This window comes from Orycteropus afer, unplaced genomic scaffold (assembly GCF_000298275.1).
Source record: "Orycteropus afer afer isolate SDZICR_OR568_19922 unplaced genomic scaffold, OryAfe1.0 scaffold00006, whole genome shotgun sequence".
Taxonomy (NCBI): Eukaryota; Metazoa; Chordata; class Mammalia; order Tubulidentata; family Orycteropodidae; genus Orycteropus; species Orycteropus afer.
Window position 1 is genome coordinate 4155205 of NW_006921593.1, and position 25157 is coordinate 4180361.

The window sequence follows — 25157 nt, forward strand, 5'->3', positions numbered from 1 at the left end:
AGAAGTGAGTTTGGCCAGGTGCCATCTAATGGACACACTTGGCTAAGCAGTTCCTGGGAATGTTGATATGTGCTCAGGGCAAGAGGGGAGGGATGTGCGGACAGGTCACCAGCTGCTGTGTAATGTGTTTTTGGGTCAAGATGCCCTGGGAAAATGAGTCAGCCACACTCTAAGCCCATCCAAGTGGCCAGGCCAACACATCTGGTCCTAAGCACAAGGTTCATTGGTGGGTCATAGGGAAAGGCAGCAGGCTGGGTTCCGACTGCTCCCTTCCACAATACTTACGTGATTGTTCTTTATTAGTTTTATTGATAAAGGCAGAGCCTGAGATAATGTCTTCTACACAGATACTTTTTTGGGAGGCATCAGGAGTGAGACAGCATGGAGAGTTAGTGAGCACCTCAGTTCTTCCTATGCAGAGGGAAACTGCTTTCTTGACCTTCTTTACTGATGGGAACGGGCTCTGGTAGTGCAGGGATTAAAGCATTCCATTCGGCTGCTAACCAAAAGGTCATCGGTTTGAACCCACCAGCTGCTCTTCAGGAGAAGGATAAGGCAGTGTGCTTCTGTAAATATTTACAGCCTAGGAAACCCTATGGGGCACTTCTGCTCTGTCCTCCTGGGTCCCTATGAGTCAGGATCAACTTGATGCCGGTGAGTTTATTTTTCTGGCTTTAATGATGGGATTGAAAAGTACCCACGCACCCGATCAGTATCCCACCATAAGGCCCAGAAGTTGTGTTGATCTGTTCCAGTCAAATACTGTACCTGACACGGTAGTTATGGTTGGACCATGTGCTTGGCTCAGTGAACAGTATTCCCCACTTCTGGTACGAACTCTTTCAGCTTGTGTCCTCCCAAAAAACAGAGCCTTAGACCAAGACTTGTGCCCTGGTGGGTTTTCATTGACTAATTTTCTGAAGTAGATTAAGTAGTCTGTTAACTCGGCTGGAGCCTATCCACCACGGGTGACCCTGCCTGTATTTGAAATACCAATGTCATCCTTTCCAGCATCATAGCAACATGCAAGCCCCCACAGCATGACCAACTGACAGACGGTGGTGGATTCTCAACCCCAGAAGTACTTGGTGAGGAGAATCTGAATTAATGGAAGTTCCTGCTTTCAAGGAACCTCAAAGGAGATGCTTCAGCTGGATCTGAGGACGACCAGGAGTCTGCCGGACGTCTGGAGCAGAAGGCAGTGGAATGGGCACTCCAGGTACTAGGTGCAAAAGGAGAAGAGCTGAAGTTGCAAGCAGAAACGTCTCAGTCCATTGGAGTGAAGGCCCGAGGAGCGAAGACTCCTGGAAAAGGTACAACAGAAGGCAGGAGGGACTCTGAGAGGAAGACATCAGTAAGAGTTACACTCTAATTCCTTTCCACTGGAGGATGAATTGCTGATAGGGATGGGACCGGGGCGTGGGAAGGGGGCCTGCAACAAAACCAGGTAACAAACGACAAAGAACAGCAGCACAGGGAGTTAAGCTGGCTCAGGGTGAGCACTGCTCTGAGTTTCGCCAAGTGGGCTATCTTTAAGTTTCACCACTGCCTGACAGCGATACGGTGGCTGCGATGATGGGCTCAAGTATAGCAGGGATTGTGGGGCTGGCGCGGGATCGGGCAGTGTGCATGGGGTCGCTATGAGTTGGAAACGACTCGAGGGCACTTAACAACAACAACAACTGCCTGACAGACAAGAAGCGACCCAGGGAAGATGCTCAGTAGACGTGCGTTGAGCGCGCAGACGCCCACTAGGTCAGCTGGCCCAGGCCTCCTGGTCCGCTCATTCAGGAAACCAGGCGTCCAGCTCCAAGGTGCCTAGCCTCCTGGCACGAGGAAGCCCTCGGCGCCTTTGCCCTCAGCCAGTAGTAAACGTGGCTGCGGCCTCTTCCGCCGGGGCGTGAGGTCAGGGGTCAGGCAAGATGGCGGCGTCCAGGAGCTGCTAGGGCTAGAAGCGAAGAATGGCTTTGGCGACACTGGCGGCGGGCGCTCGGCTGGGGCGGCGGCTGAGCGGGCTGGGGCCGGGGCGAGGGCACTGGACGGCGGCTGGGCGCTCGCGGAGCCGGCGCGAGGCTGCGGAGGCCGAGGCCGATGCGCCCGTGTTCCAGTACGTGGGCGAGCGCGCGGCGCGCGCCGACCGCATCTTCGTGTGGGGTTTCAGCTTTTCTGGCGCGCTGGGCGTGCCTACCTTCGTGGTACCCAGTTCCGGACCGGAGCCCGGCGCCGGCTTGCGGCCGCGCCGCCGGATCCAGTCTGTGCCCTACCGCCTGGAGCTTGATCAAAAGGTGCGCGCCGCGGCCCCCTCCCGTCTTCTACTTTCCCGACACCCTCAGTCCTTCCAGGGCACTCGACCTTCCAGGGAGCCACGTTTCTGGGAAGAAGATCCCTAAGCTGGCTGCAAGCCCGGGGGTGGGGGCTGGGGACGTGCCGGGTGTGCGGGGCTCGGGTCAATGGCGCGACGTCCTGAGAGTCGGGAGTTGTCACTCATAGGTGGAGGAGAGGGAGGCTCTGAGAGGTTAAGGGACAGGCCCGAGGCCGTACAGCTGGTAGGTAGGTGGGCGTCCTGTGGGTTCGCACTCCAGTTCTCAGGTTGTTGTTGTTGTTATGTGCCGTCGAGTCGCACCCAACTCACAACGACCCCTTCTTGGGTTTCTGAGGCAGTATCACTACGGAAGTAGATTGCCCTATCTGCCTTCCGAGGAGTGGCTGGTGGGTTTGAACTGCCAGCCTTCTGGTTAGCAGTCAAGTCCTTTAGGCACTACGCTACCAGAGCTCCCGAGTTCTCAGGTTAAGAAACCAGATTTCAAGAGCTCAGAGACCGTGTGAGTCGGCTGGATCCGTGTGAGTCCTCGGATAAGAATTGTCATCTGCGCAGTGACAGGAATGACAGAGGGGATGAGGTGCCTGAATGCACTAGAATGGTTGCATTGGATGTCTCCAGTTGAGCTCAGATCTGAAAAGGTGACAGCGAAGGAGCCCAGCCCGAGGGCAGCTGATCTGGGGAGCCACGACTCAGCAGATTGAAAATGGACGCATGGCATCGGGCTCTTGCCTGGGAGTGGTGTGGAAATCTTGATGGGTGACAAAAAAAAGAAGACAAATCAGACTTATCTCTCAAGGGAACAAGCAAACAAAAGATCATTAAGTTGAATATGGAGATCAAGAGAAATAGGGAATTTAAGCTCCAGATGAGTAAAGAGTTAGGTAATTTGCCTTCTTAATAATTGAGTTGTAAGTATACTTTATATATTCTGGAATACTTTATATATTCTGGATACACGCCTTTTATTGCATATGTGAAAATATTTTTCTCCCCATCTGTGGCTTTTAATTTTCTTCGTAGTGTCTTTGGAATTGCAAACGTTTTTAATTTTGATGAAATTTTTTGTGTCACTTTTTCTGTTAAGGATTGTCTTTTTGGTATCGTATCTAAGAAATCTTTGCCTAAGCCAAGGTCACAATAATTTTTTCCCTTATATTTTCTTCTAGAATTTTTGTAATTTTAGTTCTTACAGTTAGGTCTGTGAGCCAGTTTGAATTAATTTTTTTTATGTGTGGTGTGAGGTAAGGGTCTAAGTTCATCTTTTTTGCATGTGGCTATCCAGTTGTCCTAACATCATTTACTCTAAAGGCTTTAGCTGTGTTAACTCATCTAGTCCTCATATCAACTCTATGAGAGGGAGGGATGCCATTACTCAATTTTAGACAGAAGGGAACAGGCATAAAGGTTAACTATTTTTCCAAGTCACATAGCTGGTGAGGAGGACAGCCAAGATGCCAATGGTCACACTCAGTCAGTCTGTGCCCTTACCTGTTCTCTTGCGGAATAGAGATGGTAATAATACCTACTTCACAGAGGGATTGTGAAGATTAATGTAATATGATTCCAACAACACAGTAAGTGCTCAATAAATCGTAGTTGTTCTGTTAACACTATATGGTCTTGGATTTGGTAAATAACTTGTCAGTTGCTGGAATGGCTTGCTATCACAAATGGATTGATGCTTTATACGGATTCTTTTCAGATTTCGTCTGCTGCCTGTGGCTATGGATTCACATTGCTGTCCTCCCAAACGAAGGATATTACGAAAGTCTGGGGTATGGGCCTCAACAGAGACTCTCAACTTGGATTTCACAAGAGCCGGAAAGATAAAAGTGAGTGTCCTGCCCTTGGCTTTGCTCTGCTGTGATGGGCCTGAGTAAACTCGCTCTACTTTTCAGGATGTGATCACATAAACTAAACCGCGGCAACAGACGGATTCTGCAAGGCACATTGTTTGAAACCATTTGAACTAGATGGTTTTCAGCGGCTTTGGTAATAACGTTGAACCTTCAGACACAGGACAAGGCCCTGGCTTCTGCTGAGAAGTGAAGATGTTCCTTTTGGGCAGAAAATGTCCCTTTTGTTTCCTAGCTTGGAGGCAACCTGAAATACTTAGGCTATGGATTGCGTGGGCTATAGACTTGGGGGAAAAAGTTAAATAGGCACCTCTAGATGGAGGCATTATTCTGAAGGTTGAAGATCTGGATGGTAAAAGTGTTAGACGTAATTTATAATGATTTTTAAAAAGTAAGCCAAATAATAGTACAAGAACAGTAATAAACTTTTTTTTTTGACAAGAAGGGGAAATTACCCAAACCTTTCCGCTTTTTTCGTTTTCCTTTGTTCATATGAAGATGTAATTTCATACAATTTATAGTAGTATATACTTCACTAGGGAGCTCTAGTGGTGGTGTGCCTAAAGCATATGGCTGCTAACCAGAAGGCTGGCGGTTCAAACCCACCAACCACCCTGTGGAAGGAAGACTGGGAAATCTACTTCCATAGAGATACCACCTCAGAAACCCAAGGAGGGGTTGCTATGAGTCAAAACAACTCGACGCCAGTGAGTTTAGTTGTTTTGTTTTTTTGGGGGGGGTTTATATTTCACTAATATATGATAGTGTATACTTCACTAATATTTCAGTACATAGCTAAAAAAAAAGCACTCTTAAAAAAATAACCCCAATATTATTAGCACACCTAGAAATAGTTAACAATACAATGCCTTCATATCATTGAATGGCCAGGGTTCAGATCGCCACTTGTCTCATACATGCCGTTAGATTTTTTAAAAATATATAATTTCTTTAAATCACGATCTAGACGAGCTCCACACATTGCAGTTGGTTGATTAGTCCACTGATTGGAACCGTTTTTCATTGAAATGTATTTGTTGAAGAAATTAGCATTTATCTTGTGGAATTTTCTAGTCTGGAGTAGACTGATGTATTTCTGTAGTGCCATTTGACATTTCATCAGTAATTTGTTTGTTGTAGAGAATATACACGGCAAAAACGTACACCAGTCCAAGGCCCTACACGCACAGCTCCGTGCCGCTGATCACATTCTTCACACTGTGCCTCCGTTCTCACTGCCTTTGAGCCAGATTGCCTTTAATGCGGTGCATTCTGGGTTCCTAGGGCCTTGGGGGTCTGTGAAGATGATCATGGGAGCTGGAAGTCACTTGACTCTTTTCGAGGACTGTGTGTTATCATCTAATAAGGCAGGGCTGCAGAAGCTAACAGCTCTGTCCAGTGTCTTTGATTTTGCCTAGAATCGCATCTCATTGTAAGATACCAGTTATGCCGATCAAAGCTCTGTCAGAGAAATCTGTCAGTCGCTAATGAGTACAAATGGGTGAATGTATTATTGTAACACTAGCAGTGCCATTAATTGGGAGACAAAATCTGTTTAAACATGTGGTCCATGGCAGAAAATGGAGGCATCATTTGTGGGGAGGAAGTTGAGGACCAGTGCACCTTAGTCTCAACTTACATTATAATTGTTTAAGAGCCTACTCAGCATCAGTCCCTATGTAGGCCAATCTGGCTTTCCCGGTAGGATTGCAGAGAACACTAAGGAGCTTCTTATTAAAATGACTTTCACCAAACTGGCCCTCTTTCTTAAAGGAGTAGCAGTTGGGGCATAAATTCACCTGTGTCTCTGTGGCAAGAAGAAATTCACAGTTGCCCAAAGGGTGTGGAGAATCGACCTATTAGATGGCAGTGTCAGGTACTGGCTTCCTCAGGTGGGCTCCAGGACAGACGCTCCTGTTCCTGTGGTGCGCGGTGGCCTTGTTCATGGAATGAAAGAATGTTTACCCAGATTTAAAATTTTACTTCTGCTTTGAATAGACAACATATGTGTACTTTGGAATTCTTAAGGGGCAGTAGAGTGTATGGTGAACTGTCTGCTTTCCACCTCTGTCCCCTAGTCACATGGTTCTTCTCCCTGAAGGCAAAACCTGGTGTTAATAGTTCCCAGTTTATCCTGCTAGAGAGATTTATTGCATGTGCAAGTATCCTTTTTTTTTTTTTAAATTAATTCCATTTGTGCATATTTTGTTTGGTGACCCTGATTGCAGGGGTTCTTTTTGCCTCCTTACACTCTAAGTGGTATCACACAGCGTATGCGGTTCTTCACCGTACTAGGGAACTCCAGTGGGTTTTGCAGGAGGAAGATGCTTTCACTGCCCTTAGAGACTCAAACAGTAGGATATACCATGTGAAGAGATGCCTTTACTAAGACCTTGCTTTTCAGTCACCCACATTGTGTAACAGAGGCATTGTGGTACAGTGGGCTGGGAGCTAGGGAACGGGGGTCTAGTCCTAGCTCTGTCACTGACCTATGGGCCTGGGTAAGTCCTTCCCATCTCTGGCCCTCTGTTCTTCCTGCGTGAAGATGTGGTGGTTGGACAGTATGATTTTCAGTGTCAGAAGTGCTGTCCCTTTAACTCAGGGTGAAATGCTCGACAGGAAGCCATCTTGGTTGTGTGTTTTCAGGTCGGGGGTATGAGTATGTTCTGGAGCCCTCAGCTGTCCCGCTGCCTCTGGACAGACCTCAGGAAACGCAGGTGCTACAGGTCTCCTGCGGCCGCGCCCACTCTCTCATCTTGACAAACAGCGAAGGAGGTGAGTGACTTACTCAGGGTTGATGGAGACGGGGGCCCGTTTTGTTGCTGGCAGCAGCCTTGATTGAGTCACGTGTCTCATTCGTGAAGCCTGGCATTTCCGCATAAACCAGCAGGGTTGCTCAGGAGAGCTGTGCCGGGCAGACCACGATGACTGTTTTATGTTCTCCGTGGTTCTCGGAAAATCCTCGGCATTTGAAAGTGGCCTGGTACCAAAGGGAGCTTCGTCACCCGCTCCCTTGGCCGTGCTGTCACCAGCCGCGCTTGCTAGGCTGTGTTTTCTGTTTCCCCCGAAAGAAGCCTGTGTGCTAACCTTCCTCCCAAGTGTGAGGCTTCCAGAGCCCAGGCTTCTGGGTAACAAAGCCCCTTTCAAATAAAGGAGTTGCTTCCAGGGGAAGGCCAACTTGAGTCAATGTTTAAAGTTTCCTTTTCTAGCTAAGTGGGAAGAGGCAAAGGGTGGTGATTAGGAGCCCTTTCAAGAGGGGACTTGGCCTTGAGGCCACATAGAGACGAGCAGAGAGTAGGGTCCGAGGCCTTTCCTGGGAGGGTGTTAGCCTGGTAATAAGAAATTACGGGGGGTAGAACTAGAATCGGAGCAGAAAGCAGAGGGAGCGGTCAGGACAGCCTGGCCTGGCCGTGGGAGGTCTAGACCCTTCTGTGCCTTGGCACGTGTGCCCAGAGGCTGGACGTGCTGGAGAAGTGATGCTGCCCCTCCCATTTCTGACGTCCAAGGGAAGCCCCAGAACTGATCTAATGCTGGTGGTGTTCTTTAGTCTTCAGCATGGGGAACAATGCTTACGGACAGTGTGGAAGGAAGGTGGTTGAAAATGAAGTTTACAGGTGAGTTCCCAAGAAGACGTCCCTCCCCTTCCTGGGCTGGGCATTACAGATTTCTTAGTGGTTACCACGTGATAGGCCCACAGAGCCTAAATCAAAAGGAGGTTCCCTGGGGTGAGGGGGTGGTGGGAAGAATTTTGTTCCATTTCACGTTGAGCTCCTCACATGAGCTTGGTGTGAGGGGAGAGAAGATCAGTGCTGGCTGTGATGCACAGAACTTTGAGTTCATGGGCTTTTGTGTGTGTGTGTGATTTGGGTGAAGGTGTACAGAGCAAATTCACTTTCCATACAGCGGTTCACATGCACTTTTCCTGTGACATTGACCACAGTTTTCCCCAGTGCAGCAGCTCCCTTCCTAGTTCCTCCCCATAGTTACCTCTTCCCTGTGTCCATCCCTCCATGCATTCATGCCCCCTGAGCTGTCTCCCTGTGCATACACAGCTCTTCTTTCTTCCATGATTGATCTCTCCACGGAGTGTGTCTACTTCAGGCAAATGTTCAACTCATCTACCTGTCTTTTGTTTGGCTGGAAGCCACAGGTGTGGTTCAATTCCAGACCTGAAGGGCAGCTAGGGGCCATAGTCTCAGTGGTTCCACCAGGCTCTGTTAGACCAGCAAACCTACGTAATGGGCTTTTAAAAGTTAATTTTTATCAACTTGATTAACTTCAATAATTCCTCTTCATTTCAATCCTCTTCATTTTAGTCTTTTAAAAAATTTCTCTCTGGTTCTCGTACTATTGGCCCTACACACCATTCTCACCTCCAGCTATGTATTAAAACCGCCTAGGGGTTTTGTTGTCTTTAATTTCATACCTAGGCCAAACTCTGGTTTATATTTGGCCCTGAGAGTTTCCCTAACAGTTACTATGTTGCCACAAGAGGAAGCCAAGGCACGGAAATGGGGGTGTGTGGGAGCAAGCCAGTTAGGAGGCCAGGATGGCAGAATGCTTACCGTGACCGTATCTCCTACTTCTTCCCAAATTTCTTCCGGCTGCAGTGAAAGTCACAAAGTCCACAGAATGCAGGACTTCGATGGACAGGTGGTCCAGGTAAGAGATGTGGGCTGAGAGCCTCTCCCCCTGTGCCCTAGTTGTCTTTGAGAGTTGGATGGGGTGATGGCAGACTTGTTAGGGGGATTTTCTGAGTGAGTCAGTTATTTTTGTAAAAAGTGTTACCTGCATACAATAGACTAGAATGTGTGGTAGATACCAGGGGTGCAAAGTTGAGTGAGACCTTGGGGGACTGGCGCTCTTACGGGACAGGCAGGTCGAGACTGTTAGCTGTATCACAGCACCTTTGCGCCATTAGTTCTGGGCCGTCTTGTTCACCATTTTATTCCCATCTCTGGGGCCTGGCACGTGGTGGGTACTCACATGTCGCTGTAGGAGCACCCAGAGGGGGAGGCACGTCTACCAGGGCCAGGATGGAAGGGAGAGCAGCCGTTCTGGAGGAGCTGGTGAACGGCCCAGGGGAGATGGGAAGGAATCGGAAGGGAGTGGCGTGAGCAGAGGTCTGGAGGCTGCACGTGTGCAGTGGGGCTGGAGTCGAGTCTGCTTTGGGGGCGGTGGCGGGAGCTGGGCTGCAAGACAGTTGGAGTGTGAATGATGCAGGGTTTCATATGCTGTGTGAAGGAGTTTAGGCTTCGTTCCCTTGCCAGCTGGGGGGATGTCCAAGGTTCTGAGCAGGGCAGGTGACAGCCAGATGATGATCTGTTCAGAGAGGATGTTGGCCAGGATGTGTGGTAGAGTTGGAGAGGGGGTGAGGAAGGCTAGTTGGGAGTCTTGGGGAGAAGGTGCAGGTGGGAGAGAGATGTAGGAGAATTGACTGGACTTGGGCCTTAGTAGATGGGCAGAGAGTAAGTTAGAAGGATTGAGTGTGACTCCAGTAGGCACCTGAGTGGGTATTCATAACCAAGATGGGGAGCTGGAGGAGGAGCAGGCTTGCATGGGTTGGTGAGTAAGAAGTAAGGGGCAGCTAAGAAATGCATATGCTCTGGGGCAGGCTGAACATAAGGTTGCAGCCGAATATAGTATGTCTTCTGTAGGCTTCAAGGTCCAGTGGATCTGATGTTAAGTCCTTGCTCCTCTGCTTAATAACGGAGGGACTTTTCGGCAAGTTGGCACACTTCTCTGAGATTCAGTTTCTCACAGGGTGGTTCTCTGTGCCGAGGACTTAGCATAGCACCTGGCATGATGTTGTTAAGTGGCGTTGACTTGGCTTCCACTAACAGTGACTCTTTGTACAACAGAATGAAACACTGCTATCCTCACAACTGTTGGTGTGCTCGAGCCCATGATTGCAGCCACTGTGTCAATCCATCTTGTTGAGTGCCTTCCTCTTTTTCATTGACCCTCTACTTTACCAAGCAAAATGTCCTTTCTCCAGGTGCTAGTCCCTTCTGATAACATGACCAAAGTTCTAGAGATGAAGTCTAGCTATTCTCACTTCTAAGGAACATTCTGGCTGTACTTTTTCCAAGACAGATTTATTCATTCTTCTGGCAGTCCACGGTGTATTTAATAGTCTTCACCAGCACCACAATTCAAATGCATCATTCTTCTTCAGTCTTCTTTATCCATTGTCCAGCTCTCCCATGCATCTGAGGTGATTGAAAATCCCATGGCTTGGCTGAGGCGTCTAAGTCTTCAAAGTGACATCTTTGCTTTTTAATATGTTAAAGAGGTCTTTTGCAGCAGATTTGCTGAGTGTTCAGTAAAGGGTGGGCATCACTGCACAGCCAGGAACACAGGGCTGAACTCGGTACAGTTGTTGGGGCTGGAAAGAATAGTGCAGAGGTGACAGCCACAGCCTGGGGGGTGGGTGCCATCGGCCAGGGAAGTGAAGAATGAGGGGAGAGGGTGGAAGACAGAACCTTGGAGAAGGATTTCAACACTGAAAGGGAATGGGGCAGAGGATGAGCTGGGAATAAAAACTGGAAGCCACTAGAGACGGAGACCAGAGGAACGGGGCAGAGAAAGTGTTCTGTTCTTCGGCGGTGCTGGGATGGAGGAGTTTTGGGTTTGCTCCACGTGACCCTGCCCCTCAGCAGTTTCAGTGGGTGGGTGACTGAAGCAGGGCTGTAGTGGCCCTCCCTGTGTTCAGGTCCTGAGGGGGCGGCAGTGGGGCGGGCTCCTTGGGAGCCACTGACCAGGACACTGGGGTTCAGTGTTTCTTTTCTTCTCTGTTCATCCCATAGGTTGCCTGCGGTCAGGACCACAGTCTGTTCCTGACGGATAAAGGAGAAGTCTATTCCTGTGGCTGGGGTGCGGACGGGCAGACAGGTAGCATGCAGTCACCCCTTTGACATAGTGTGAGGTCTTGGCCCGCGTAGTGCAGGGCTGTGAGCCATAGGCCTTTCATGGGCCAGACTCCGCCTTTCTTGAGTTGGCTCTTAGCACTCTCAGTCACTTCCTGGGATCCTTCCCAGCTCCCTCCTCCCAGCTCCCACGACATGAACCAGTAACTCCACAAAGGAGGCCCAAGCCTCCTTCTCAGCAGAGAGGACACGGAGCCTTTTAAAGAAGAAACAAATGCCACTAAAAGGAGCTTAATCGTAGCTGATTTGAGAAGGATGAGATTAAGGAGAGGAGGAATGAGGGGCAAGTTCATCAGCTTACTGATGTAATCTTTGTGGTTTGGATATTTATCTGGAAGGAAGGCCTTTGATTGTGACCTACTGAATTTCCCTTTTTAAGGAGGGTACTGTCAACACAGCAAGAACAACAAGGAAAAGCAGGTGAAAGCCTTGCTAATCCAGCCGCTGCTTTCCAGTCACTGTCGTTCATTGTCTTATGTTCTCTTCTAATCCTTGTTCATGTGTGTGTCTTTCATGTTGGTGCAACGATAGCATGGCTGCAACCTAGTATCTTACTTTATTGTTTAAATTTACATAGAATGTTTTCTCATGTTGCTGCAATTTTCAGAATTGCAGTTTTTACTGTTTGTGTGATTTGGCACTAAGTTAATTTACCTACTGTCATTAGGCATGTTTTTGGGGACGGAGAAAGCACATGAAGATGCTATCACAGTTACCATATTACACATACAGTTATCATGTATACAATACAGTTACCGTGTATACACATACAGTTATACATGCACATACAGTTAGGATGTACATACATACAGTTATCAAGCATCCACATGCAATTTTGTATGTATACAGTTATGTCCACATAGTTATATACACACAGTTATCATGTGCACATACACAGTTATATATACACATAGTTATAACGTATACACATACAGCTTTTCTTTCATCGGGATTATCTCCCTAGAATAAATTCCCAGGAATGGGTCCAAAACCAAAACAACCAAACTCACTGCTGTGAAGTCGATTTGACTCTTAGCAACAACCCCTCCTTGGGTTTCGGAGGTGGTAAATCTTTATAGAAGTAGTTTGCCCAGTCTTCCTTCTGAGGAGTGGCTGATGGGTTTGAATCACCAGCCTTCTGGTTAGCAGGCAAATGCCTTAGGCATTACACCACCAGAACTTATCTTTATTCTTTCTGTGAGAGGGAACTATGTGTGTGTGTGTGTGGGCGTACCTCCTTTGATCTTGCTTTGCTTTATTGCGCTTCTCAGATCCTGTGCATTTTAGGAATAGATGGTTTGTGGCAGCCCTGCATCAAGCAAGTCTGCAGCATGTGCTCACTTGGTGTCTCTGTCACATTTTGCTAATTCTGAAAGTATTTCAGACTGTTCCATCATGCTGTCGTGCACTTAATGGATTACAGTATAGTCTAAACATAACTTTTATGTGCACTGGGAAACCAAAAACTTCGTGTGACTTGCTTTATTGCAATATTCACTTTATGGTGGTGATCTGGAACCGACCCCACAGTGTCTCTGAGGCATGTCTCTATATTTACACACATTTCTAAACGTTGTATTGATTAGTTTTGCTTATTTTAGGCATCATGTTATATGTAGTCTTCAATGACTTGCTTTACACTCAACATTGTGTGTGTTCAGATTGACCCATGTTGTTATGTGTCTGCAGTTGACTCATTTACGTCTGTATGATACTCCACCGTGAGACTGTATCTCAGTTTACCCACTCGTTGATAGACATTTGACTGGTTAACAGCTGTCTTCTGTAACAAGCAGTGACCATCTGTGTGTCCATTTGTATCTGTCTCTTCGTATACATGTTCACGAGTTTGCCTAGTGAAGATTCCTAGTGGAATTGCTGGGGGTATGGGATCTGCCCACATACTCACGTTACTATTTCCAAAACAGTTGTAACGAGTGACCCATGTGCCACAGCCTGTCCAAGGCTTGGATCATCCACTTTAAATTTTCTCTGTCAGTGGTGTGTGAGATGGTACCTTCTTCTGGTTGTAATTTGCATTTTCCTAAACTAACGAGCTTGACTTTCTTTTTGTTTATTTGTTTTTTCTCTGAAATACTTCTGGTGTCTGTGCCTGTTTTTATGTTGACTTGTCTGTTCCTTGCTGAGCTTGGGGATTCTTCATGTATTTTATACATGTGTCTTTTATCACTTGTAGCAGGGCTTTCCCTGCTTGTGTGAAGCTTTTTGTCCATTTGAGGTTTTAATTTTACCAACTGTAGTTTTCATCTCTGATTGTTTTCCTTTCCAGTTTGCTTGGGTATTTTGATATTTTCTTGTTACCACTTTTGTTTTGCATACAGCAGTTTGTTTTGTTTTGTGTACTTGAAAACTGGAGAGTAACTTGGTTGATTGTTGATTCTATTGACTCTCTCATAGCAGTATTTTTCTTTGTGTGTTTTGTAATTTTTGATTATGACCTCCTGTTTGATTGAAATTAATCTGTGGGAACACTGAGGGCCTAAATTAGCAATGTTTTCCTCCAGAGAAGATTTGGATCTTGCTTGTGGCTAAGGGGTGATAGCACGGTGACCCTCTCTGAGGAATCCTGGCTCAAAGCGGGAGTCCACGGTTCGGTGTCCTGCCCTTCCCTGCTGCCCAGAGAGTGGCCTCCAGTGATACTTGTTCTCAGGGCCAGCCCTCTGGTTGACCTTGGCTTTCTATTCCCCACACCACTCCTAGTTCACTGTCAGTTTCTGTTCTTCTGGGGCGTGGGGTGGGGTGGCAGGCTGGGTGAGCTTTCGGAGATTTCCTTCATGTTCTAGGAGTCCCTGCAGTGCGTTAAAAATCGCTTGTTGTCATTTAGGTTCTCATGGGTTCGTTGTATAGTGGTATTCCATCTTGCAAAGTCTTCTAACTTGAATCAGATCTGGGAAATTCCAGAGGTTTTAATAATATGCCAGTTATTAAAGTATTAAGTACGTCGCCTTTTTCCCCCAAGAGAACGGAGAAGGAAGCCATATGAGCATGCAGAGGAACCAGTTGGGATTTCCGAGCGGGTGGTCTAAAGTGCCTGCCTCAGTGCTGGGCACAGTCAGGCTGTGTGAGTGTTAGCTGATGAGATAAACCATTACAATAAGTATTTTCCATTGTGCCAGGTCTTGGTCACTACAACATCAGCAGCGTGCCCACCAAGCTGGCTGGAGACCTTGCTGGAGTGCATGTTGTCCAGGTGGCCACCTATGGGGATTCCTGCCTGGCCGTGTCTGCGGATGGAGACGTCTTTGGCTGGGGGAACTCCGAGTACCTGCAGCTGGCCTCTGTCACTGATTCCACACAGGTACTCAGTGACCTGCATCCTGGTGCTGGGGGGTTTGGAAAGAGAAAATGTTAAGGACACTTATAAGAAGCTCTTCCCCAAGGAGTGATATAGAGGGGGCTGGTTAGTGCCCAGCCTGTTGGTGGACTGCCCCTCAGGGTACTGGGTCCTCGGTGATCTCTGGAGCCTAGAAAGACAGCTTAGGCTCAGAGGCCATCGTTACCAGTACTTAGATGAGCTCCTTCTGGGTTAGATCAATATTTTGGTGTGTTTCTGTGCCCCATCTTGTTCCAGAAGGGATGTGAGTCTGTTAACATCTGTATCTCGGATATTGTATTATACTTTTTATAACTTATGTACTGAAAGGATGCAATCCTAAGTGTACAGCTCATCAAAGTGGCCTATGCAGCCCAGATCAAGCAGTAACTGGCAGTCCTTCACACGTCCTACCTGTGTCCTCTACCCCCACCTCTACCCCTTTGTCACCAAGGGAACCACTATCAGTACAATGGGATTGTTGACATTTCATATTATATATTATATTTCCAATATAAAGGAAAGTAGAGACAGTTGTATAATTATCCCCTTTACTGGTTATCCAGCTTCAACAGTTAACTAATGGCCAGGTTTTTCAAGGAGATATCATTCACATACTGTAACTCCACTGTTTTAAAGTCCACAGCAGTTTTTTGTATATCCATGAAGTTGTGCAACCGCACCATGATCTAATTCCAGAACATTTCATCAGCCCCCTCCCAAACAAACAAACAAACAAACTCATATACCCCAGTGGCCAGTTTTTCTTCGTCTATAATTCCATCCACTTTTCTGCTCTGGACTTTTTCCTCCTTCCCAGAAAAATGGGTGATGTATTACTCAGCAAAAAGCAGCAGCCAGACAGTACTGTGTGTCGGTTCCTCATGGCCCAGGGTGCCCTGGGCCAGACCTTTGCCTGCATGTACAACGGGCTAAACCCCAAGAAGGACCTTTGTGATTAGGGGGCCTCAGAACAACCTTGATTGCTGAATGTGAAGAGGACTTGAAGCACTTCCTAGTGAAGATCAGACTTCAGCCTTCAGTATGGATTACACCTCTACAGGAGCTCTGGTAGCATAGTGGCTAAGACACTTGCCTGCTAACCAGACGGCTGGCGGTTCAAACCCACCAGCCACTCCTCGGAAGGAAGGTTGGGCAATCCTACTTCCGTAGTGATACTGCCTCGGAAACCCAAGGAGGGGTCTCTATGAGTCGGGTTTGACTCGACGGCACATAACAACAACAACAACAACAACAAGCACATCATGACAAATGGAGAAAGGATTAAAGTTGTCAAGGATTTTATTTTGCTTGGATCCACAATCAATGCCAATGAAGCAGAAGTCAAGTGACATACTGTTATTGGGAAGTCTGTTGCAAAAAAAAATAGTCTTTAAAATGTTAAAATAAAAAAAAGAATAAAAAGCCAAGCTGTCACCCTGAGAATGAAGATGCGCCTGACCAAGCTGAGGTATTTTCAGTCGCCTCATACACGTGCGAGAACTGGACAATGAATAAGGACGACTGAGGGATTGGTGCCTGAGAGTCACAGTGTTGGTGAGGCGTATCGAATATACCAGGGACTGCTACAAGAACAAACAAATCTGTCTTGGAAGAGATACAGCCAGAATGTTCCTTAGAAGCGAGGATGGTAAGGCTGTCTCGTGTACTTTGGGCATGTCATCAGAAGGGACCAGTCCCTGGACAAGGACATCATGCTTGGTAAAAGGGATGGCCAAGAAAAAAGAGGAAGACCCTCAGTGAGATGGATTAACACGGTGACTACAACACTGGGCTCAAATGTAGCAACAACTGTGAGGTTGGCACAGGGGCAGGCAGTGTTTTGTTCTGTTGACCACAGGGTCCGCTATAAGTTGGAACCGTCTAGATGGCACCAAACAGCAACAGGCTCTCATGAAGCTGCTGACATGTCTGCCCGTCTTGTCTTCCCCGGAGAGAGATGCTCGTCGCTTATAGGAATGTCTGGGGTTTTTGAATCAAACCCTGGATATATTTCATTCATAAAAATTTTTAGCGTGTATCTCTAAAACATAAAGACTATTTAAAAAACATACTACATTCCTTGTCAAACTTCTGACAAGATACAGAAGAATACAAAAATTAATAGATAAAACTGAGCAAGGGGAAACTAAAGGTCAGAAAATATGAAAAAATGCATTCTTTGTATTCTGATACAGTTGCTAGAAGTGGTTGCAGATTTGGCTCTGAGCTCCCTAGCAGCTAGAACAAAGAAGAAAGCACATCCTTTAAATAACTCTTTGATTCCATAAGCTAAACAACAAGGCCAGAGAGAATATCTTCTGTGGGCTTCCTGTGGGGGACGGAGTCAGTGTCCTGTCATTGTTATCTATCGCTGCCTTACAAATGATGCCAAAATTTAGAAGCTTGAAGAAAGACACATTTACTACCACTCAGTTTCTGTGAGTCGGAAATCTAGACATGGCTTAGCTAGGTCTTCTGGTTCTGGGACTCTCAGGAGGCTGCAGTCAGGTTCAGCTGGGATGGACTCACTTCTCAGCTCACACAGTTGTTAGCATGATCAGTTCCTTGAGGACTGTTGGACTCTTGGCCTCGGTCCCTCACTGACTCTTGGCCAGCCAACGGTTGGCCAGGCTTTCCTTGGTTCCTTACCATATGAGCCTCTTCATAGGGCAGCTTACAGTATGGCAGGCCCTCAGAGCAAGTGAGAAGCCCAGAGAAAGTGCCAGAAGGACACAAACCGGATTTGAAAAATCTGATTTCAGAAGGGGCATCCCATCACTTGCTAGTATTCTATTCATTTGAAGCAGGTCACTAGGTCCAGGTCACACACATCAGGGTGCGGGTGCCATCTTGGAAGCAGCCTACCCTCGTCATGGGTGGTGCCCTCAGTCTCATCCTGTCAGTGATGACAGTGGTGGGTTTCAGCTGTTTGCTGAGCATTTCTCAGCACTTGCCGAGGGCATTGTCCCAGTGCAGAGTCGGGTCAAGATGTTCTCTGAGAGGCCAGTGGAGGCCCAGCTCAGCTCTGACAGCCTAGCTCCACCCAGCCATACACTCCCTCTGATTCCTTTGAGTGGACTCTGGGACCATTATCTTCTAGCTGTCTCCATTTGAAAGTGAAAAACAGACTCATGTCTGTCACTGAAGCACTTGTGATCTGTCTTCTGAAGTTAGTCCTTAGTAAAGGTACCACGGCCACTGCCACTGTGTGGAAGGCCAGCTTGGTGACAGCTTGGTGACACTTCACTCTTGGAAGTGCTGGCCCTCCTCTCTCACTGGCAGCCGAGGATTGAGGCTATTGGAGAAACTGAGGCTATCAGATGGGAACACTCATTGTCCCACGAGGAATCCCACACACTCACCTATGTTGGTACCTTCCCAGGACACATCCCTTTGTCACAGTGGAGGAGGGACCTCTTCCTGAGGAGGCTGATTCTTCTCTCTGTGCCCTGGGTCCCATTGCTTCCACCTTCTCAGAAACCTTGTTCCATCTGCTGGGATTTCTCTCCTGTAAGTTCAACCTCTCCCTCTTTACTGGTTCCTCTCTGTCACTCTGTGCACCTGATTCATGTGTCTCCCATCTTAAAAATCCTTTCCTAGAATCCTCTTTCTCCTCCTGCCTGTGCCCCCTCACCTTTTCTCTTGCCTTCTCTTCTAGGTCAGACTTCTCAAGAACCGCATTTGTCTGCTGGCTTATCGCGTCTCCTACTTATTTAGCCCATTCCACTTAGCCTTTGTCCATGTCCGTTTGCTGGATGGCTCTTGCTAGGGTTTCTGTCACTTCCATGTTGTTAAAAATAATAATAACAACCTAGAGAACATTCCCCAGTACTCATCTTTCTTGACCTGTCAGCAGCATTGATATTGACATTGACCATGACATGTTGACATCTTTGGGAAGACACTTCCTTTTGCCCTGTGGCTGCATTCTCCTGGTACTCTCTTGCCTGTCTAGTTGTTTCTTCACGATCTCATTTCCTGGTTCTCTATAGCAAGGCCTTTAAATGTTGAAGACCGTCGAGCCTTGGTCTTAGAAGAGCTTCTCCACACCCTTGGCTTCAGTTACGCTCTGAATGCTAATGATCCTCTATATGAGTAGTGTTGGACCTTGTTTGACTTCAGGAAGAATGAGAATGAGCATCAGCGCAAAGCTGGTTCTTGTGATGTGGAGGACAGATATCCCTCCCCCTCCAAACTTTTCACCAGTTCTCACAACAGCCGTCCTGCCCACAGCACTCTCTGCTTCTCTGCTGGGTTCAGTAATTTGTTGCAGTGGCCACACAGAACTCACAGACCAGACTCACAGTTAAATGGTTTATTAGGGAAGTGACATGGGATCAGGATTAACTTGGAAATAACTCAGGATACAGTTCTTTGATCAGGACAGGTTTTTTTGGCTGCTGCAACCAGGCGCCTGCTCAGGCAAGTGTTAGAGCTCTTCTAGCTACACCAATAAATGCCCAGAAGCACCCGACTCTGCCAGCAAGTCTCCTGCCTGAAGGCCCTCAGCTCTTGCTCTGTGGGTTGGCAGGCCCCTTTAGCTTCTCCAGCAGTGCCTGGAGGTACCCCACTCTGCCAGCAAGCCTCCTACCCAAAGGCACTCAGCTCTTTTGCTCCTTGAATTGGCAAGCCCACTATGGCCACCTTGCTTCGTGGGCCAAGAAGCACACCACCTCGACTCATGCTGGTCTCCTGGTTCTGCTGCAGCTGCTCCAGTATTACAGCTCCATCCTTCTCCTGGGTCTAGGAGGTTCTCAACACAGGAACCCCAGGTCCAAAGGACATGTTCCACTCCAGGCTCTCCCTGATGGTAGTAAGGTCCCCCTTTGTGGGATGGGTGCTTATATAGGCAAGTGGCTCAATCCTATTGGGTAGATTTTATGCATCCTATTTGCGTAATGACTGACATTTTCTGCTGGCAGGGACTGGCTTCTTATCTGAGCAAAAAAAGTAACAGCTTTTTCAAAGGACTAGGGTAGCGTAGTGCCTAAGGCACTTGACTGCTAACCAGAAGGCTGGCAGTTCAAACCCACCAGCCACTCTTTGGAAGGAAGATGGGGCAATCTACTTCCATAGTGATACTGCCTCAGAAACCCAAGGAGGGGTCGCTATGAGTCGGGTCTGACTCGACGGCACATAACAACAACAACAACAGGACAACTCTGGGAGCCCTGGTGGTGTCGTGGTTAAGGCATTTGGTTCCTACAAAAAGTTGGTGATTCAAATCCACCAGCTGCTCCATGAAAGAAAGATGAAGCAGTCTGCTTCCGTAAAGATTTACAGCCTTGGAAACCTAGCGCATGTTGCTATGAGTTGGAACTGACTCAGTGGCAGTGAGTCTGGTTAGGACAACTGTAGCAACTCCTTAGGGCCCAGGGAGAAATCTCCTGAGCTGTCTTCTCATTCTCTGTTTCTCATAGAACCAAAACAAAAAAGCCCCATAAAAAAATTCATTTTACCACACTCTCCAACTTGCATCTCAGGCCCAAACTTGAGAGTTCCAGATACCTCTTAAGTACCACTTGACATTACTGTTAGTCTGTCTCCAGGCACTGCAAGTTTCATGTTCATCCCCTGCAGCCCTTATCCTTCTCCTCTGTTACCTGTCCCTCCGACCTGAGCATGTCTGTGATCGTGGCTTCCCGTTACAGTAAGGATAAAGACCACATCCTCGCCGTGGCCCGCATACGTCCTGCGGCTTCTGGCCACTCTTCTCTCCCTGTCAGCTTGTACCTTTTCCCCCTTGTTCTCTCTGCTTCTGCCAGTCTGACCTTCTTGACACCCCTTGGCTGTGCCATGCCCTCACCTTACTCCCTTTGCACACGCCAGCTCCTTGAAATAGAACTCTCTTCTCTTTTCCTTTTGCCTCATTAACTCCTTGTCCTTTAGATCTCAGGACAAAACGAAGCCTTCCTCAAATGTTCCTCCCTGCAAACTAGATCCAGTTCCCTGTTGTACACTCTCAGAAACCCTGGTACTTTCCTTCATTGGATTTAGCACAAATGTGGTCTTACGCCTTTTTGTTTGGCATCTGCCTCATCCGCTAGGCTAGCCCTCTCTGAGGGCGGGAACTAGGTCTCTTACTCCTCATTGTACCCCTAGCACCTAGTTACAAATTAAGCATGTGTTGGATGTTCAGGAATTTTTTTGTGGAGTGAATGAATGAACTGGGACTCATCGACTTTGAATAAGAGACTGGGATACTCCTGAGTCCTTGTTGATTTGGTTCTCCTAACAGCGTGGACTCTGTTTTCTGCAGGTGAATGTCCCCCGGTGCCTGCCCTTCTCAGGAGTGGGCAAGGTGATGCAGGCCGCATGTGGTGGTACCGGCTGTGCTGTATTGAATGGTGAGAACTCCTTCCAAGCAATTCATTGAGAAGCTTTGGTGGGTTGGACAGGGACACAGTCAATGGCCATTGGATTTGTGGGCTGTGAACCTCAGCAGAAGGAAGGGAATGTGGCCATGGGAAGAGCCTGTTGGACTGAATTCAGTTATTAGAGGGTGAGAGTGAAATTCTTGACCGAAAGAGGAGAACAGCCTGTGATTCACGTGTAGACGGCAGCCAAGCTTAGTCATTGTAGAGCAGACCTCTGGAGCGGAGTATGGGCCGCTTACTCCCTCCCCTAGGCCTGGGCCAAACCCTCTCGCCTGTCTCCTCCAGTGAGGCCATGCCAAGGAAGCAGAAGGGAGACGAGCCGTGGAGTCTGTATCCCAAGGTCTGTGCCCTGGGATGAAACATCTGGCACTTCTTACAACCAAAAACTCATTTCTGAGAGTTTTAAGAATCTGGCCAGAAGTCATTGAAGTACTTGGCTCGGTTGCCTGGGTACTGTGAAGCTTAGAGATTATCTTTCTAAGGGTCCCGTGTTCACGTGGTGGACGGTCCCATCCGGGCTACCCTCAAGATGTGGGAAGGTCATGTTCTGAGGTTGGTTAGTGCTGGATGTGCTCCACAGCAGGAACTGGAGCAGAAGAAAGCAGCAGCATCTTCTAAACGTTAGCCCTTCCTGCCGAGCGAGCAGTGAATAGCTGTGTGGGAGTTGGGACTTCGTGGTGGTTTGAATCTCTGGCAGGGGGGCTGCTCTTGGGCTGATGCTCTGACCATGGTTTTACCGTCATGCAGGAGAAGGACGTGTTTTTGTCTGGGGCTATGGAATTCTTGGGAAAGGTCCAAACCTAGTGGAAAGTGCTCTTCCAGAGATGATTCCACCCACTCTCTTTGGCTTGACGGAGTTCAACCCAGACGTCCAGGTTTCCCGCATTCGATGTGGACTCAGCCACTTTGCTGCACTTACCAGTAAGTGACCAAGCCCAGACCCTGGTGAGGGGTCATCTCCTCAGGTCTCCCTCCCCGCCGTGGTGTGGCACCTTTGCCAGGATGAGCAGAGGGAGTGGCCAGTGCAGCAGTTACTTGGTTTGGGGCTGCGGAGTGTGAGGCTGCTGCTCAGCCTGGAGCTGTGTTTTTGGTTCATGTGACTGGTGGCTCTGCTAATGTTAAAGTGATTTTCTCAAGGGGACCCCGAGTATGTCAGGTGGTGGTGGAAGCCAGCCAAGGTTTGGCAAGTCCACGGTGGGTCATTAGGAAATGGCTGTGTGGGGTTTAATTCTGTTCCCTGGCCACTAGCACCCTGACTTGAGCCAGGAATGTGGGCTGACAAGACGGAGATTTGCAAGGCTGTCCTGTGGGTTTATGGAGACATGTCTCCTGAATTTCTCCAAATGGAGGGGTGAGATGATCAAAGGGAAGACTGAGAGAGCTCTGCCAGATTATGAAGGCCTGAGGCGGCCAGCTCCCCTGCTCCCAGTCTCACTCATGCGCCCGAGGCGGCCCGCTCCCCTCTCTCAGTCTCACTCACGCGCCTGAGGCGGCTGGCTCCCCTCTCTCAGTCTCACTCACGCGCCCGAGGCGGCCCGCTCCCCTCTCTCAGTCTCACTCACGAGTCTGAGGTGGCTGGCTCCCCTCTCTCAGTCTCACTTATGAGCCTGAGGTGGTCAGCTCCCCTGTTCCTCTTGACCCCATTTCTTGTCCTCCAAAGCACTTCTTGATTCAATTTGCCACTCTTAGTTGACGTGAAAGATGTAACAGTACAGATTCATTTGTGATTCTCAAATAAGTTAACCATTTTCTTGCAATTAAAAATGTTCTTCTGGCAACGGGTTGAATTATTTGTTAATCACATAAACTCTGGAGGAGAGGGCCAGACCGGAGAGGCTGGTCACAAGGCTGCCGCTTTAATCCATGAGAGCATCTCAGTCCTGGCCTCTCCTTGTCATCTCTTCTTTTCCCATGACCAAGACTTTGGCCAGACGTGCAGAGGTGGCCAAGCCGATAGGACTGAAAACTGGGTTATACACGGCTCTCTGATTAGGCCCGGGGCTCCTTCCTGGAGGCAGGCATTTCCAGAGCCCAATCTAGACCTGGTCCCCTAGGGTATACACCTATTGCACCCTGTTCTTTTCCTTCACAGCACTTTTTCACAGTTTGTAATTATGTGTTTATTGATCTAGTCATTTGTTTATTTCCAGCTCTTTGACTCGATTGAGCTCCAGGAGGACAGGATCCATGTCTGTCAGTCATTGTCCTGCCCCCAGCCTCTGGCACAGGGATACAGACTTGGCACAAATAGGCACTCAGTCACCATGCGTCACTTGACCAAGTGCTCCCTAGTTATGGGCCCCCAAACAAGGATGGCAAATGGCCCTACTTCTTGGTGTGCCCACCCAGAAAGCCTGGGGTGTGGCCGGGTTTGAGGATACTCAGATTTCAGGGTTTGTGGAGGGAAACGTTTGGTTGGAGCTGACTGGGCAGAGGGCCTGGGTGAGTGGCGAGCTAGGGGCCCTGGGCGCAGTAGCCCCTGTGGGCACATCCCCTGCATGTACTCGTCTCCCTGCAGTGAGCACAGTGTCAGCCTGGCTTTGGACACTGTTGGTTTAAGAGCATTATCTCATCCACTTTCCTTTCCCTTCAGAAGAACGCATCAGTGCCTGGTGAAACGTTGAGCTGATGGGGGGCTGTCATCACCTGGTTCCAGGAAGCCTAGTCTGAGGATCCTTCCTCTTCCTAGACACTGGCTCTGACTGAGCCTGTCTCCTTTCTCTGCAGACAAGGGAGAGCTATTCGTGTGGGGCAAGAACATCCGAGGGTGCCTGGGAATCGGCCGCCTGGAGGACCAGTATTTCCCGTGGAGGGTAAGGCTGGACTGGGCAGGCCTGAGGACAGGTCCATGGGGCAGGTGTCCAGCCGCAGCTGGGACAAGGCCCAGAGGGGTTCCTCCCCTTCTGGTGCCCACCGCCCTTTGCCAGCCCTGGTGCACTGTGCCATAGCACTTGGAGCACACCTGGTGGCACTGGGCAGGAGCCAGTGCCTGGTGCTCAGGCCGTACGACATAGGCAGCTTGGCTCACAGCGAGGGTGTCATCTCACTTCTGGGACTTATTCAGTGAGAGGTGGGAGGGAATGACCAACCTCAAGTGTTCCATGGTGCCTTGCCAATAGCATGTTGGAGGCTCTCTGAGGGAACACAGAGCAGAAAGAGATGGGCACCTGGACATCAGAAATGCAGAGAGAGATGGGGCACCACACGCCATAGACACAGCAGAGAGAGATGGGCACCTGGGCATCAGAGACGCAGAGAGACACAGCAGAGAGAGAATGGGGTACCTGGCTGTCAGAGACACAAGCAGAGAGACACAGCAGAGAGAGACAGAGCACCGCGTGTTAGAGACACAGCACAGAGAGACGGGGCACTGCGTGTTAGAGACACAGCAGAGAGAGACAGAGCCCCGTGTGTTAGAGACACAGCACAGAGAGACGGGGCACTGTGTGTTAGAGACACAGCAGAGAGAGATGGAGCACCGCGTGTTAGAGACACAGCAGAGAGAGAATGGGGTACCTGGCTGTCAGAGACACAAGCAGAGAGACACAGCAGAGAGAGGTGGGCACCTGGGCACCAGAGATGCAGAGAGACACAGCAAAGAGAGATGGAGCACCGCATGTTAGAGACACAGCAGAGAGAGATGGAGCACCGTGTGTTAGAGACACAGCAGAGAGAGAGACAAAGCAGGGAGACACAGGGCAGCACACATCCGAGAGGAACAGGCTGTGGGCAGGATGATGAGGCTCTCAAGAGGGAGCACACTTGAAAAAGTTGGCTGGTAGGAGTTGTTTGTGGAGGCCCAGGGAGTGGAACGGTTTATAGGTGAGTTGAAAAGAAAGCAGGCTGTTTAATATTTAGAGTGCCTAACCACAACCTTAACCAGTGGCACGGAGCTCTGGTGGCACAGTGGTTAAAGCTGTGGACTATATCTATTTGCTCAGCATATAGATTGAATAAGTGTGGAGACAGGATACAACCTGTCGGCTGTGAACCAAAAGGTTAATGCTTTGAACCCATCAGTGGCTCTGCAGGGGAAAGGTGAAGCAGTCTGCTTCTGTAAAGCTTACAATCTTGGAAACCCTATAGGTCAATTCTACTCTGTAGAGTCACTATGAGTCAGAATTGACTCGATGATGGTAGGTTTGAGTGAACCACAGCCACCAAAGTGAAAAATAAAAGTGTTCCTCCAGGGTAGGAGGCATTTAGACAAAAGGGCTCATTTCACAGTTAAAGGCAACTTAACTGTAGTTTATGTTTGTTGTTGTTGTTGTTAAGTGCCGTCGAGTCGTTTCCGACTCATAGTGACCCCATGCACAGCAGAACGAAACACTGCCC

General features: G+C 48.5%; 1 protein-coding gene across 1 annotated transcript in view; it reads left to right on the forward strand.

Moving 5' to 3' along the window:
- The first annotated feature begins 1961 nt into the window (after window positions 1–1961).
- RCC1L (RCC1 like) overlaps window positions 1962–25157 on the forward strand; it is a 29369-nt gene continuing 6173 nt past the window's right edge. Inside the window, exons 1-10 of the mRNA XM_007940568.2 lie at window positions 1962–2285; window positions 4026–4155; window positions 6826–6954; window positions 7727–7793; window positions 8790–8841; window positions 10989–11073; window positions 14246–14427; window positions 20705–20792; window positions 21570–21743; window positions 23550–23635. Of these exons, the coding sequence (XP_007938759.1) occupies window positions 1962–2285; window positions 4026–4155; window positions 6826–6954; window positions 7727–7793; window positions 8790–8841; window positions 10989–11073; window positions 14246–14427; window positions 20705–20792; window positions 21570–21743; window positions 23550–23635 (1317 nt within the window). The remainder of the gene's footprint in view (window positions 2286–4025; window positions 4156–6825; window positions 6955–7726; window positions 7794–8789; window positions 8842–10988; window positions 11074–14245; window positions 14428–20704; window positions 20793–21569; window positions 21744–23549; window positions 23636–25157) is intronic.